At 40.7% G+C, this 15,552-nt stretch overlaps 1 protein-coding gene across 1 annotated transcript; it reads right to left on the bottom strand.

The window, feature by feature from the left end:
* Window positions 1-1,134: 1,134 nt before the first annotated feature.
* On the bottom strand, window positions 1,135-13,891 carry TMEM126B (transmembrane protein 126B). Its single transcript, XM_036743917.1, has 6 exons — window positions 13,776-13,891; window positions 13,171-13,249; window positions 6,366-6,490; window positions 3,634-3,827; window positions 2,684-2,795; window positions 1,135-2,455 (listed from the first exon to the last, which is right to left on the bottom strand). The coding sequence occupies exons 1-6, from the start codon at window positions 13,889-13,891 to the stop codon at window positions 2,275-2,277; spliced, it is 807 nt and encodes a 268-aa protein (XP_036599812.1). The 3' UTR covers window positions 1,135-2,274.
* Between the last annotated feature and the right edge of the window lie 1,661 nt (window positions 13,892-15,552).

Consider the following 15,552-nt stretch of genomic DNA (forward strand, 5'->3'; position numbering starts at 1 on the left):
GAAAGATTTGAGATTTGAACTTAGGCCCTTTGACCCTAAAACCAGGGCTCTTTTCCGCAACACCATGCTTCTTAGTTCTAGGATTCTTACCTTTTACGTAATTGCTCATAAGTTTATGATCCTGGTGGCATTTATTGTAACAGAAGCCACATTTTAGGGATATGTAACAATATATTTGACACATATAATGCAGAAAAGAGCCTCTGGCCCTGCTCCTGAATTTTTCTAGCTCTGTAGGGTGAAGTTTCAGGGAACAACAGCCTGAATGGAGGGCTTCCCTGACCTACTTTTTCAGTGGATCATCTCTCACAAATCATCATAGTCCTCCTGTGTGAGTTTTCCTTCTCCTCTGTGGAATTCCATGGCCTCTTTCAAACAATGTTTCTTAATTATTTTTCCTTCTCACAACAGAGTTAAGCTAAAGAACAACAGCCATAAATGGAAGAGGAGAATAGGTTTTAATCAGGGCCCCAATACTTAGGTTTGGTGACTTATGGACATGTCACTTAACTTTTGAGACTCAGTTTCTTCATATGTAAAATGACTTTTATTATGTGACAGGGTTGTTGTGGAAAAGTGCTTTATAGAACTTAAAAATGCTATATGTTATATCCTGAATATTAAGTATAGCACTTAGGCTTTTTTTAGCTTTAGTTTTTTTTTAAATGGCATGAGTTCTAAGGCCAATTTAAATAGTTTTAAAACCTTATTATTTGAATTTTTAAAAACCATTTGGTTAAATTTTCAGTGGTTTGCAATAGCTCTCCAATTCAGAAATAATCGAAAAGTTTATAGTTGGCAAATATTTATTAACATTCTCCTCCAAACTGTTGGTGGAGCTATGAATTGACTGGTACAGCCATTCTGGCAAGCAATTTGGAACTATGTCCCAAAAGTCATTAACCTGTTCATACCCTGAGACTTGGTATAGTAGCTATACCACTACCAGGTCTGTCCCTCAAAGAGATCTAAGAAAGAGAAAAGGATCCATATGTACAAAAATATTTATGGTTGTTCTTTTCATAGTAGCAAAGAACCGGAAGCTACAGGGGTCCCCATCAATTGGGGAATGGTAAACAAATTATGGTATGTGAATGTAATGTAATACAACTGTGCAATAAGAAAAGATGAAGAGACGGTTTAAACATTATTTATTTTTAACATTCATTTAAAAACATTTTGAGTGCTAAATCCTGTCCCTCTCTCCAGCCCATCCCACCCACTGGGAAGGTAAGCAATATGATACCCATTATACAGGTGAAGTCATGCAAAACATATTTTTATATTAGTCATATTGCAAAAAAAAAAAAAGACCCAAGAAAGACAAAGAAAATGAAAAACAATATGCCTCATCTGTACTAAGAGTTCATCAGTTCTCTTTCTGGAGGTGGAGAGTATTTTTCATCATGAGTCCAGAATTGCCTTGGATCACTGTACTGATCAGAGCAGTTAAGTCTTTCACAGTTGATCATTCTTACAATACTGTTGTTACTGGATACACTTCTCCTGGTTCTGCTCACTTCATTTTGCAGCAGTTCACATTAAATCTTTCCAGGTTTTTCTGCAATCATCCTGCTTGCCATTTCTTATAGCACTATATAGTATTCCATTACAATCACATACCATACCTTGTTCAGCCGTTCCCCAGCTGATGGGCAGGAAGGGAAGGTTTCAGTGAAACCTACTAAGTCTTGTACGAACTAATGAAGAATGAACAGAAAAAGGAGGACAATTTGTCCAATAACAACAATACTGTAAAAATAAACAACTTTGAAAGACTTGAGAACTCTGATCAATGCAATGACCAACCATGATGCTAGAAGACTGAGGTATTCTAGGCATTAAAGAGAACATATCAATGGAAAAGTCAGCTAAGTGGTGCAGTAGATAGGGTGATGAACTTGGAGTCATGATGGACATGAGTTCAAATCCAGGATCAGACACTTAACAGACATGTGACCCCAAACTTCTCTCAGCCTCAAGTTCATCATCTGTAAAATGCAGATAAAACTAGCACCTACCTCGTGGGGTTGTTGTAATGATCAAATGAGATAATATTTGCAAAGCTCTTTGTAAAACTCAGAGTGCCTTATTAATGTTGCTATTGTTATTATCATTCTTAATCCTCTCATAGTTTGCATTTTAGTCAAGGACATCATGTAGTTTTTATTTGCACACGTATTATAGGTTATGTTGCTTGCTTATGATTTACATTTAGCTCTTTCATGAAATGCTCCAAACTGCATCATCTACATTAAAAGGTTAATTTTTAAGTCAGACATGTTCAAGCAATTCAAATATTCTGCAACATATTTTATGTTGCAGGAAAGCAAGATGTCCTCCACACACAGTCTGTATGATCATAGGAATAATCATTAGCTTTGCAGCTGATTGACAAAGGACAGTCCAGTGGTACAAATTCCTTCCTCTTGGAGGTAATGGAACAGTTTCGTACCTAAAGAAAAAAAAAGCAGCTCAGTTTCCCTGCAAACGTACACAACAAACAGCCTGTCAGAATAGCTAACTCTTACTTTGCAGCTTATTTTCAATATAAGTATGTCATGTAAGTGGAATTTAACAATTTATAATACAAAAATATTTTCCTTTGATTAAAAGTGATATAAGTGGCTATTAGAGAATGAGAGCAGATAAGAAAACAAACAAAAAATCGAGAAAGACTTACTTGACCGCCAGACGCCCATTTTTTAAAAAGGCCAAAGCAGAGGGATGAAAGATACCACACGATGCAGAAACAAAGGCACCTCTGAGAATACACATGTCCATGGTTAAATCACCTGGAACATAGCAGGGCCTGCGTCAGCAAAGTCATGTGCAGTGAATTTTAGGTATCTGTACAGAGATGTCTCCATCTTCCAAAATTCCTCTGTGAATTGTACAGCTGAGGTTAAGTAAACACCCTAAGGGCATGACCACCCTTCTGGGATGCTTCATTAGGCTGGTACAGGCTGGCACCATGACAGGAATAGCCTAGGGCTAAATGTCCAAGGCAAGGTAGAACTGATAATAAAAGCTGAGTTCACACAAAGATACACTGGGCATAATGAGGTCCAGCCTGAGGGAGGGAGTGTGAGTGTAGAGAAGTAGGGAAGGAGGGACAGGAACTCATGGAATAGAGCACATCTCCATGACAGAACAGTTGCAGAATTACATTCCTACTAACATATAAAAGGCTCAATAGATCAAAAGGGGCTCTTTTTCCTTCCCCAGACTGCTCAAGTCTCAATTCTACTTCACATTGTCCTCTAGTCATACTCCAATTTCCTTACCACATAAAATGTCCACAATTACATGGAATACAGGATTTTTGCCAGTCACTTACATAATTTGGAAAAGTCTTATGTATTAGCTGACCAACAGACTCAGACTGATAAAAATTCAAAGATTCAGGTATAGGGATAGATGCAACCATCCAACCATCCATCCATCCATCCATCTATGGTATTTCAAAAGTCTAAGTGCCATTTTAAGCTTTAATAGCTATTTAAAGATATTTTAGTATGCCCTGTATGTATATTAAGTTAAATGGCTTGAAGTATACAAAATTTTGGCATTCCACTTACATATCTTTGAGATGGTAGCTCTCAAATTAAGCATTCCTAAGCGTATACTCACCAGAACTTAAGGGATCTGTTACAAGGAACTTATAAGCCACTGCAGTGGTCAAAAATGGAATTGCAGACAATGGCACAAATGTTTGAAAAGAATGCTGTTTAACCTTCATACAGTGCCTGAAAAGATAGTTTGCCAAGAATCCACAAAAAGATGAAGCTGACCCGATAAATAGTGGTCCATAAGTATATGTCATCCTGCCAAGAAAAGTAAAGAGAAGGAACAAAACTAAGTCAGGAACAATACATTTTTTTTTTCCCAACAGTCATTTTAGATCACACACCAAGGGGAGATCTTTTTTCAAAAGTAAGACTCAACATAGGGAAAATTCATGAGGCCCCTAAGCACATCAAAAAATGTTATCATTGGGGGCAGCTAGGCAGCACAGTGGATAGAGCACCAGCCTTGGAGTCAGGAGGACCTGAGTTCAAATTTGGCCTCAGACACTTGATACTTACTAGCTGTATGACCTTGGGCAAGTCACTTAAACCTGCCCACCCTTGCCAAAAACAACAACAAAAAAACCCCCCAACTCCCCACCCCATGTTATCATCACTATAGTTTCCTAACATCTAAAAAAAGTTTTTAGACTTACATAGCCTTGAGTAAAGTAATAACTGCTTCCTTTGAAAAAGTTTTATGTCTGCCTTTCTGCTCCTCCTACACAAGACTCCATCTTTGTGCATTTTTAATAGGTGTTCCCTAATCCTGGAATTATATCCTTTCTCATGTCTGTCTTCTGTGTTCCCTACTGTCTTTCAAGTCTCAGCTAAAATCCTATCTTCTGCAAAAAGCCTTTTCCTAGTCCCCTTTAATTTATCCTGCATATATCTTATTTGTACATAGATGTTTACATGTTGCCTATGCCATTAGGTTGTGAGCTACTTGAGAGTGGAGGCTGTTTTTATCTTTATATCCTAGGGTTTAGAAGAGTGCCTGGTACATAGTTGGAGCTTAATAAATGCTTGTTGACTTATTACTGATTTAATACTAGTCATTTCCCTAAAGTTGCCAGCTTCATAGAACCTTTTATTGTGTCAAAGTTTGACAGGCTTTGACAGTTTTGCTGACTGAAAGGAACCTTTAAAGACAAAAGCAAACTTAATATATATGGGAAAACATTAAGAGCTGACTGCAGAGCCAGTGTGCTTACTCAGGGCAAAGTGGACTTCAGTACTGTTGTCCAACTGCTCATCTGCATTTGACCAACAAAAGAACTTTGCAGTGAATAAATGGGGAATCCTGAATTCCAGAACTGTTTTGTGATTATTGAACAAATAATGCTTGGTTATGACTTAGCTGGCAGAAATGGGGATTTAGTAAATATGATGGTAAATCACCTTGAGGTAAAAGTGAGGTTTCTCCTTGGGAAGGCCTAGCTGCTTGTGAGGAAGGGCTCCATCTTTGAGCTCCCCCTGCTGCCCACAGTGGTGCCAGGGATGCTGCACCCCTTGGCATTGCCCCTGCTGCCTGGGATGGGGAAACTCTTCAGAACCCGGGCAAGAGAAAAAAAATGAAAAGTTACCGAAAATTCCAATATCCATAGTTCCCTCCTCTCTGGGAGGAAGAGGGTCATTTTCTTTAATTCTCAAAGACTGAGATTGCTCATTATAATCATTATAATTTATCATGGTTCAACCGCTTTTAAGCGTGGTGTTTTAGTATCTTAGTGTTGCTTTCTTCTGTTTGCCTAAAGCTTTTTAAAAAAAAAAAGCTTTTATAAATGGATATTTCCTGAGAAAGTTTAGCAAGGACAAAATTACAAAAATATCCCCATAACCTTAATCACTGCTTCTTGATTAGTTTAAACACGTTTAAGAAAATGTGATCCATAGCTGCCTGCCCAGATAAATCAGACAAACATATAGTTCTATTTACTCCTAAAACTACTGGAAAGGATAAAGCACAGAATACTACCTATTTTAAAATTCTGCCACATCCTCATTTTGGTTTCAGCAAGGACAAAAGACCAGCCATTATACTGATTTTTGAGTCTATCCTAGAGTTTCATTAGCCTAGGAAATGAAACTATCAGTGGGGAACTGGTGACTAAGGACTTTTTCTGTGGAGTTCAAGGTCATTCAAAAAAGATTTTTAAGCACCTACCAAATCCAAAGCCTGATGCTACAAAGGATGACTAAGACCTGGACTTAGTGGCCTCAGGCTCCCTGATGTGGATAACCATTTCCATCTTAGCAGAACCTAGGGCTGTTCCCAACTCTTCTCCCCTTTCCCGCCCCCCCCCCCCCCAAGCCTAGTCTTTGCAATCCCCCCAGGAAGTGTGGTCTTCTTCCCATTAGAATTTAAGCTTCTTGAGGGCAGGGACCATTTTGTTTGCTCTTATACTAAGCATATGCAAAATACTTAGCACCTTGTCAGGAACACATAAGTCCCTAACTGTTGTCTGGGAGAAAAGATAAAGTTACGTAGTGGAGAGGTTCTGCTTCTCCAGTCTTACCTGAAACATGTTGCTTTTCCTCAGAAAATTTCTACAGTTCTCTATGACTCTAAAGCTTATGAACTAGTGTAACTGAAAAGGAGAACTAGAGAAATGAACTCTGTGTGTGTTTATCTTTCTGCACTACCAACACCTCTTATTTTTCCTGGGCCATATCAAATAGTTAAGAAAGTTCTTCCTCTGTTTTTAGAAGCAAAAAAGTGACAAGTGCTAAAAATCAAATCAATGCCCACACAGTAGGTGGGGAGGGGGAATTCCACAGGCAATGATCTCTTACTGGTCTTTTTTGGAGAGACGCCACAAATTTTGTTCCACAAGGTCAATCGTTCTTAATCTTCTGAGTTTTATTTCTTCTGGGAAAGGATCTGACTGAATATATGTATGAGTTACCATCCTGTAGCCCTGAAAGACACAGAACCATAGAAGTAGAATATCTTATGGGAATAAAGGCAGAATGAGCTTCCCTCATGTTGTCTAGTCTAGCTTTCAGGGTTAGGGTAAAAAAAAAAGGGGGTGGGGGTGGGAATTAAGGCCATGCTAAGTCCATTTAAAACTTATATAGCTGACATCACACAGGTCATAATGGAAGCATACTGGTATGGGATAAGAGCACATGATGGGACCAGGAAACATTCTTGGTGTGCGCAAAAAACTGGATATAAAAAGAAAGGCAACAGAAAAGCTATCATTAGAAAATTGTTTCAAGTAGTTTCTGATGATCCTTTTCTCATATATAAGTTTATGATGACTCCTACTAATAGGTTCTATAGTCCAGAAGAGGTTCTATGGCAAAACAGAGACAATTTAGAAAGCAGCTCACGTAGTGGGCATGAGAGGAAAAAGGAACCAGGCATGATAAAGACAGCACTACTTTATCAAGTAAACTATATGCTACTTTTAAAAGGTAGAAGACAAGAAAAATTGGGGGCACACTTCATTTAAAAAAAAATTATTGACATCTTTGGTTTTAACAGTACCAAAATTTCTCCCAATATCTCTCCTCCTTCCCCTCCCAGAGAGTTATCCTATATAACAAATAATATTTTTTAAGGATCAGGTCACTTTCTTTGCATAAGCTCTCCACTGTTGCCCCCACCAGCCAGACTGTTTCCAACCCAGACCTTACAGCCATAATCCAGGGAAAAGGAGCCAGCTAGCCAACTGTCACACACAGGGCAAACAACAAGCCTACCTGAATCAGCAATGAACTCCTTCAGTGTACCCTGAAAAAGAGACTAGAGACAACAAGTCAAGACCCTACTACCACCCCCTGCATCATCATCCTTCCTCAGACCCCAAACCTAAGAACTTTGGCATTAGCAGCATTTCCAGCCCGGTGCCCTCAGCAATCATCCTGGGGAGTAGCCCTTGTGAAATGCAGCCTGGCCCCTGCTCCTGCAGGGCCTACATTCCTACTACTGAAGACCCAGAAAAGAAATGTGTTGCCACCAAAGTCTTTGGCACTGTCTAATGTTTTAACATTAGAAACTGACAGGATTTTAACATTAATTCCAAACTGCTCTCCAAACTCATAGTACTCATTCACAACTCTACCAATTGTACCCTAGGGTGCCTATCTTATCATCTCCCCTCCCCGCCCCCCCCTCCCCCCGACTATTTCCATCTTTTGTCATCTTTGCCAATTTGCTGCATGTAAGGCAAAACCTCAGGGGCGTTTTGATTTGCATTTCACTTATTAAGAACAGAGCATTCTTTCACATGGTTGTCTGTAATTCTTCTTTCGAGAACTTATCCTTTGACCCTTATCTATTGGGGGATGGCTTTCTGGCATGTACATGTGTGTATAGATGGATGGAATAAGCATTTATTAAGTGCCTACTATGTGCCTGGCACTGTGCTAATCTCTTTAGAAGTATTTCATCCTCACAACAACTCTTTATGAAGTGAGACTATTATTATCACCCCCATTTTAGATTTGAGGAGACTGAGGCTGACAGAATTTAGGTGACTTGTCCAGGGTACACAGCTAGTAAGTAGCTGAGGTAACATCTGAACTCCGATGTTCCTGACTTTAGGTCCAGTGCTCTATGCACTGAGCTACCCAGCTGCAATGTGTCTATCTATATCTATCAGTTGTCTATATATCTTAGACACTAAACCCTTACCAGAGAAATTTGATCCAGAGTTTTGACTGCTTACCTTTTATCCAAATCCCATTAAATTTGTGTGTAAGTTTTTCAGTTTCATGTAATTAAAGTTATGTGTCTTATCTATTGTAATAGCTTTTATCCTTTGGTTAAGAAAACATATTCTCCCCACAGCTGTGAAAGATATATGATCTACTTCTCTTCTAATTTTTATGGTGTTTTTAATATTCATTTCCCATATCTATTTTGAATTTATTGTGGAATATGTTTCAGATGTTAGTCTAAGCCTCATATCTTTCAGCCTGTTTCCTAGTTTTCTCTGCAATTTTTATTACCAGGAAGCTCTTTCTTAATTTATGTTTTCAGGCTTACTGAATACTGGGTTTCTGAGTTCTATTATCCCTGGTTCTCCCAGTCTGTTCCATTGATCAATTTTTTTTTAACCAGTGCCTAATGGTTTTGATGGCTGTAGCTTTAGAATACAATTCAATGTCTAGAAGTGCTATTTCCCTTTTATTCCTACCTTTTAAAAAATGATTTTCTTTGATATTCTAGACCTTTTGTTTCTCCAAATGGATTCTGTTATTATTTTGTTCAGTTCTATAAAGTATCCTCTTGATAGTTTGATTAGCATAGCATTAAAAATATAAATTAACTTTGGTCATATTGCTGTTTTTATTATATTGGCATGACCTAGCCATGAGCCCTGAATATTCCTTCAGCTCTTTATTTCTTTTGTATTGAATTTTATACAAGTATTTTGTGTACTTTATAGAGTGATTCCTTAATATTTTTGCAGTTTGTAGTTATTTCAAACAGTATTTCTGTTTCCATTATGGCCTCTTGGATTTTATTATTATGTAAAATTGTATTTTCTTTTTTTTTGGTGGAGGGTGGGGAAGAGAGGTTACTTTAAATTCCACCTGATTGCCTTGACTGTCAGATAGGGAATATTCTGCTGCTGAAAAAGAATTTGGAAAAAGAAACAGACAACCCTACCAAAAAAAAAAGATGAGGTGAAGATAGTGGTAGAGCATAGTTTTGATAAAGGCCATGGACCTAAAATGGGAAACCAGAAAGGTATCACATATATATAAATATATTTTAAATCAAAGGATGTCTATATGTAGAAAAAGAAATTGGACTTGAGAGTAAGGACATAAAAAGATTCTGAAGAGGCTGCAGGAAATAGAAGTAGGACAATGCTGGTGTGTCATGTGCAATGTCTTATATAAGAAAGTGCTGGTTAAAGGCAATACAATGTTCATAGGCAAGAAAGAGTGCACTTACCCAAGAGAAGGCTCTGGGGAGGTCACATAGTAACCCTTGGTTTTACAAGGTTCGTGTCGAGCCAATTAGCCTCAGTGCGGGTGCCCCGTGCCCTGACAAGTCTTCCCTAGCCTCCCATAATTGTTACTATTTTCTATCAAATTACCTTGAATTTATCTGTACACAGGTGATCTATTTTCTTAGAAGGATGTAACCTTGAGGGTAAGGGCTGTTGTTTTTTTAATTTTGTAACTTCAGGGCCTCAAACGTGTGAATAAATTTTGTGAAATGAATTATTGAAGATTAGGGGTGAGGACACAAAGAAGGAGTTTATGATGTCTTTGTTTTTTGGACCAGACCTTGAGATTTCATTCCTTCAGGGAGCTCCAGGTAAGTAACTCCTCTACCAAAGCAGATCCAAGCCATCTCTGCAACTAACAGTCCTAAAACAGATGGTCGGGGCACTGAGAGGTTAAGTGACCTTTGTCCTGGGTCCCACAGCCAGTAAGTGTCAGAGGCATTACTAGGATACAGGTGTTCCTGACTCCCTATCCACTACACTAAACTGCCTCTCATGATGTCTGTGAGTCCTTAATGAAAAGGGGAAACAAAATTGTTACTTTGAAGATTAATTCCCTTTGAGACCAAAAAGAAATGCTAAAGTCTGTAACTAGCCTTTAATAGTTCTGGAGGAGAATTTGGTGAAAGAACAAAACATATTATGGAAAAGAAGGGTGAGGGGAAGTGAACCCAGTAAGTGGGAATAAATGAAATTTGAATACTGAGTTTATAAACTCAGTGACGTTAAGTAGAAAGTGTTTTGGTTTTATTTGGTGATAGGTGACTAATTGTAAATGCACATAGTATGTAAATAGTTATAATTAAAATATGAGGTTTGAGAGAATGAATTTGATAAATCATCCTGGTGTTGTGGAAACAATAAAGTAGCTGATATATATACATATATATGTGTATGTATATATGTATATATATTTGCAAAGTGTCTTACATACATTTATCTATTTAATCCCAACAATAGCATGGCATGAAAGATAGCAGGAATGAAAGGCAGTACAGTACAGTGGGAAAACAAATAAACAACCCACTGAATTATGAACCAAAAGACCTCACTTGTTATTCTAGAGCAGGGGTGGGGAACCTTTGGCCTCAAGGCCACATGTGGCCCTCTAGGTCCTCAAGGGATGCCTTTTGACTGAATCCAAATCTAGTGTTTCTATTTAACACCTGTATAATACCCTACAATGTCACTATCATCTCCCCCAGCCTCAAAAAATCTTCACTTGATCCAACTCTCCCCAGTAGCTATCAGCTTATTCTCTTCTTGCTTTTGTGGCTAAAATATTTTTCTTTTTTTTTAAATATTTATTTTTAGTTTTCAACATTCACTTTTATAAGATTTTGAATTTTAATTTTTCTCCCCCTTCTTTCCCCCCCCAGAAGGCATGCAATCTGATATAAGCCATACATGCAGAATCACATTAAACATATTTCCACATTAGTCATGTTGTAAAGATGAATTAGAACCAAAGGGAAAAGCCATGAGAAAGAAAAAACTAAAAAAAAAAAAAAAAAAAAAAAAAAGGAAAAATAGTACGCTTCCATCTGCATTCTGACCCCCATAGTTCTTTTTCTGGATGTGGATAGCATTTTCCATCATGAGTCTTTTGGAATCGTCTTAGATCATTGCATTGCTGAGAAGAGCTAAGTTTGTCAAAGTTGGTCACCTCACAATGTGGCTGTTACTGCATAATGTTTACCTGGTTCTGCTCAATTCACTCAGCATCAGTTCATGAAAGTCTTTCCGGATTTTGCTGAAGTCCGTCTGCTCATCATTTCTTATGGAACAATAGTATTCCATTACATTCATAAACTACAACTTATTCGGTCATTCTCTAACTAATGGGCATCTCCTCAATTTCCAGTTTTTGGCTGTGGCTAAATTCTTTGAGAAGACTATCTACAATCAATGCCTCCAATTTCTTTACTCTCACTCTTAACTCTTCAGGCTGACCTCCAACCTTATCATTCAATTGAAATTACTGGCCTCAAAGTTACTAGCAACCTCTTAACTATCCAACCTAATGGCCTCTTCTTAATCCTCATCTTTCTTGACCTCTTTGCAGCCTCTGACACCATAGATCACCTTCTTCTCCATAATAGTCTTTTCTCTCTAGGTTTTCATGACACTTTTCTCCTGGTTCTCCACTTGCCTGTCCAACTGCTCCTTTTCCAGCTCCTTTGCTGGCTCTTCATTTAGATCATGCTCACTAACCATGAGAATCCTTCAAAGGTCTATTCTGTTCTGGCCAGAAACCCTGAAGGTCTTCCCCTCCTAGATCTATTTTTTTTTTTAAGAGGCCATTCTTTGCCACATTTCTTATTAAGCCTTAATCACTGAATGGGTGTTGCCTCAGTCAAACTGAGATCTATTAAAGACCTTCGGTTGAAAAGGCTAAGGTCCCCACCGCATCCAGGGCCATTTCCAGTTGTCCTGATCTATATCCCGCCACTGGACCCAGATGGCTCAGGAGGAGAAAGTGAGGCTGGTGACTGTGCAAAGCCCTCCCTCACTTAAATCCAATTCACTTGCATCACCTCCCTGATATGGTCCTCTTCAAGCATGAAGGACAAATAGCAACAAAGGATTAAACTGAAACTCAGAAAAGAGGCTTGCCAGCTGAATACAAGATCAGGATTTGACTTCTGACTACAAACCCAGGAGATTTCCTGTTATACCAGACTTGCCGGAATTTAACAACTAGACAAGAAAATCATGATCTCAGCGTTCGAAGGAAATTCTTCAGTCGCCCAGTCAAACTTTTCTTTTTTTTTTTTTTAATTCAATTTTACTTTCCCAACTTCTATCACAACAACAATGAACATTTATATCGTGCATAGTGTGTGCCGGGCTTGGTGCTAAGCATTTTACAATTATTTTCTCATCTAGTACTGATAGCACCTAGGGGGGGGGAGTGGAGTAGGTGCTATAGTTATCCCCAACCCCCCCCTTTTTTTAACAGATAAGGAAACTGAGGTTAAATCGAGGTTAAATGACTTGCCCAGAGTCACACAGCTAGGAAATGTCTGAAGCTGGGATTTGAACTTGTGTTCCTGACTCCAGGTACCACCTAACAGCTCTTTTCTAAAACACAATCCCTTCTACCACTTCTGTGACAAGTGGTCACCCAGTTGGCTCGAGGAACACCACGCAGGCAGCTTTGTGGGCCGTGGACAGAGCCCAGGGCTTCCAGTCACGGAGGTGAGTTCAAATCCTGCCCTAAGACGCTCATGGGCGATTTGTCCCTGGACAGGTCACTTTATTTCTCCGGGCCTCACTTTCCTCATCTGTAAAATGAGGAGATTGGGCTCGATGACCTCTAAGGCCCTTCCAAATCCAAATTTATGATACTATGATTAGGGATGGATGATTCAGGAAAGCAGCTTACCAAACACGTTTTTAAACACTAGGCGCCTGTCACGTGCCCTGCACGGGTCCCCAGTGTGACCTTGGAGAAAACAAGCCCTCTCCGAGCCTCGACTTCCTCCACTACAGATAAGGACGCGCTCGCACCGCCTACCTCGCAGAGCAGCTCTGAGGCCTTGGTTAGGCTTAAGGCTGGACCCTCCACGGACTAGGGCCCTCGACCTCGCCTCAGCCCGCCTGTAGACTGCTCACGCCGATACCTCGCGTGTGTCTCCACGCGCTGAGACCACGGTCGCCCGCTCACTCAGAGTCCCGGTGCTCTCGCCTGGGCGCCGCCATCTTGGGCGCTCACGTGACCCACGGTAGCCCAGGTCCCTGGAGCTCTGGCCCTAGGCCCCGCCTCCTAGCCCCAGCACCAGAGGGAGGGAGGCCCGCCCCCTACGGTCAAATGCCGCGCCCTCTCTTCGGATTCCTATTGGCTTCCGCTGCCCCGGAACAGGGGCGGTTCATTGGTTTGTGAGAGAAGCCGGGCGGGTCGCTCCCGCCCACTTTGCGTTGGCCGGGCAACCACTCCGCACTCTTTCCCCCTCCCTTTTTCAGGATGAACCTTCCCCTTCTCCCTGCACCCGCTCCTCCCTTCAGGCCTGGGTCCCCCTTGACTGCTGTAGACCCGAGCAGTCCCGGGGTCCCGCGACTCGTCAACCTTGATGCAGGAGCCACATCTTGAACCCCCTGCTGTCAGCTTCGCACCGTACCCGCACCTACTGTCTCCCGCCCCCCCCACCCCCCCGCAAAGGAAGTGACTTGGTGGGGGGCGACGACAGACTGACCCCTGCCCATCTGAGAGGCTCTCTCTTCCCCTCACTCCGCGCTGTGTTTACTCCTCGCCCGGGTGGGGGACCCCCGGGACGTAGTCGTGCACCATCCCCCGACTCCCCGCCCTAGACCTCCTAGCCAACGTAGCCCCAGCCGAACCCGCATCTTCTTCCATCTTCCAGGAGCCCCTAACGCGAGTTATATAATTGCTGCTCCTCCTGCACGAAGGCTCTGCCACCTCTCCTTGCTCCTCTCATACAAGACAGGGGTGTGGACACCCGGGGGTTGGGCACAGTGTGTGTGTGGTGGTGAAACAGCCCCCCAAAAGATTTCTCCCCCTTTCTGCCAGAGGCGACAGTGCGGGTAGGGCTTGGGGGTGGGGGCAGAGGAAGGGTGGACGGTGAGGCCAAGCAGCTGAGCCCTTTCTTTGGGGGAAGAGAGCGGATTGATTGCATGGCTCGTGCTTCCAAGACTAACGCTACCGCATCTCCGAGGCTACCTCTGGGGAAGGTTTGGGTTTTTTTTTTTCTCCTTTGGAAAAAGAGGGTCTTGTGTTTTTCCTCACCGGTCAGGCAGCTGCTTGGATGAGACGAGATGGCATGATGTGAATGGCTCCAGTGTGAAGAAGGCTGCTCCGCCAACTCATACTGCATCCAGTGCCCATTGAGTAGCGCTGTCACTTTAATGTCTCCATGCCAAAGCAGTGCTTTCCTTCTCCCTCGGTTAATACATGGGAGGATCAGAGTGGCATTAGAAAGCAAGCCTGGGTGGCTTGGACAGCAGAGAAGGGGAAAAAATGAAAGGGACTGCAACGTGGATGCTGTCTGATTTGAGGGAGTGAGATTGGAAACTTCTTGTCCACTGAATAGAAACCGGCCTTTCAGTCCCGGGGAACATCTCAGACTCACCCACCTTTTCAGAAACCAGAGGCAAAGAACTTTGCTTTTAAAAAAAGTTTTTTTTTGTTTGTTTGCTTTTTCCTGAAAATTTCTCCTCTTTAGAACTGGGCATCTTTTATCATTAAATTTGAATGGCGTTGAAGTTGGTTTTGTAGTGTAGTGAGAGTTGTTTAAATTTGGGTTGTGCCTTGAGTCATTAAACTGACACCAAATTTGCTGCCTGAAGAGGAATTCTAATAATGTTTTCTATACCAACAATAATGTTCTCAGTTTTTTAAAGATTAAGAAATATTTTATAAGAATTGAAAGACACTTTTGTGAAACCCCAATCTTTTTTTCTTTAAATTCTGTGGGAGGTGTTAAAAGTTTAATTGTGGAAAAAATATTCAACATTACTTCATATCTTGGTGAAAATGAAGACTGAGCTTGGATTTCAAGACTGAGCAGCAGAAGTACTTTGCAACAGCCACCTGGCTCTTGGCTTCAGCCCAGTTGGATAAAGTTGATACCTGTAAACAAGTCCTTGAATCCAGTGATTGCTGAGAGATCCAAGAATGCCAGTCAAGAAGAAAGGTGGGCTATGAAGCTTCCTATCTAATATTTGTATCTTCTTTTTGTTTGGGTCTGGTACTTGTCATTTAAATTGTTTTGCATTTGAGAAGGAAACTCTGACTTCAGTTGGGGCAGATATCTATCTATTATGTGGTTAGTATCGCACTCTACAATACTGTTACCAAAATGAAGTTGTACTAAAATAAGTAGTTAGTTGTGATTTCATCCCTTAGGCAATCTACAGTCATTATTTGTAATAAATAGATTTAATGCCAAAATTTCACTTTTTCTAGCAATGTCTCTAAAGAAGAATTTTAAAAGGTATTGTTACTCATGAATGTAATATAATTAAACCATAGTTGTAAACTACAACAG

Source organism: Trichosurus vulpecula, chromosome 2, assembly GCF_011100635.1.
Source record: "Trichosurus vulpecula isolate mTriVul1 chromosome 2, mTriVul1.pri, whole genome shotgun sequence".
In the NCBI taxonomy this organism is placed as follows: Eukaryota; Metazoa; Chordata; class Mammalia; order Diprotodontia; family Phalangeridae; genus Trichosurus; species Trichosurus vulpecula.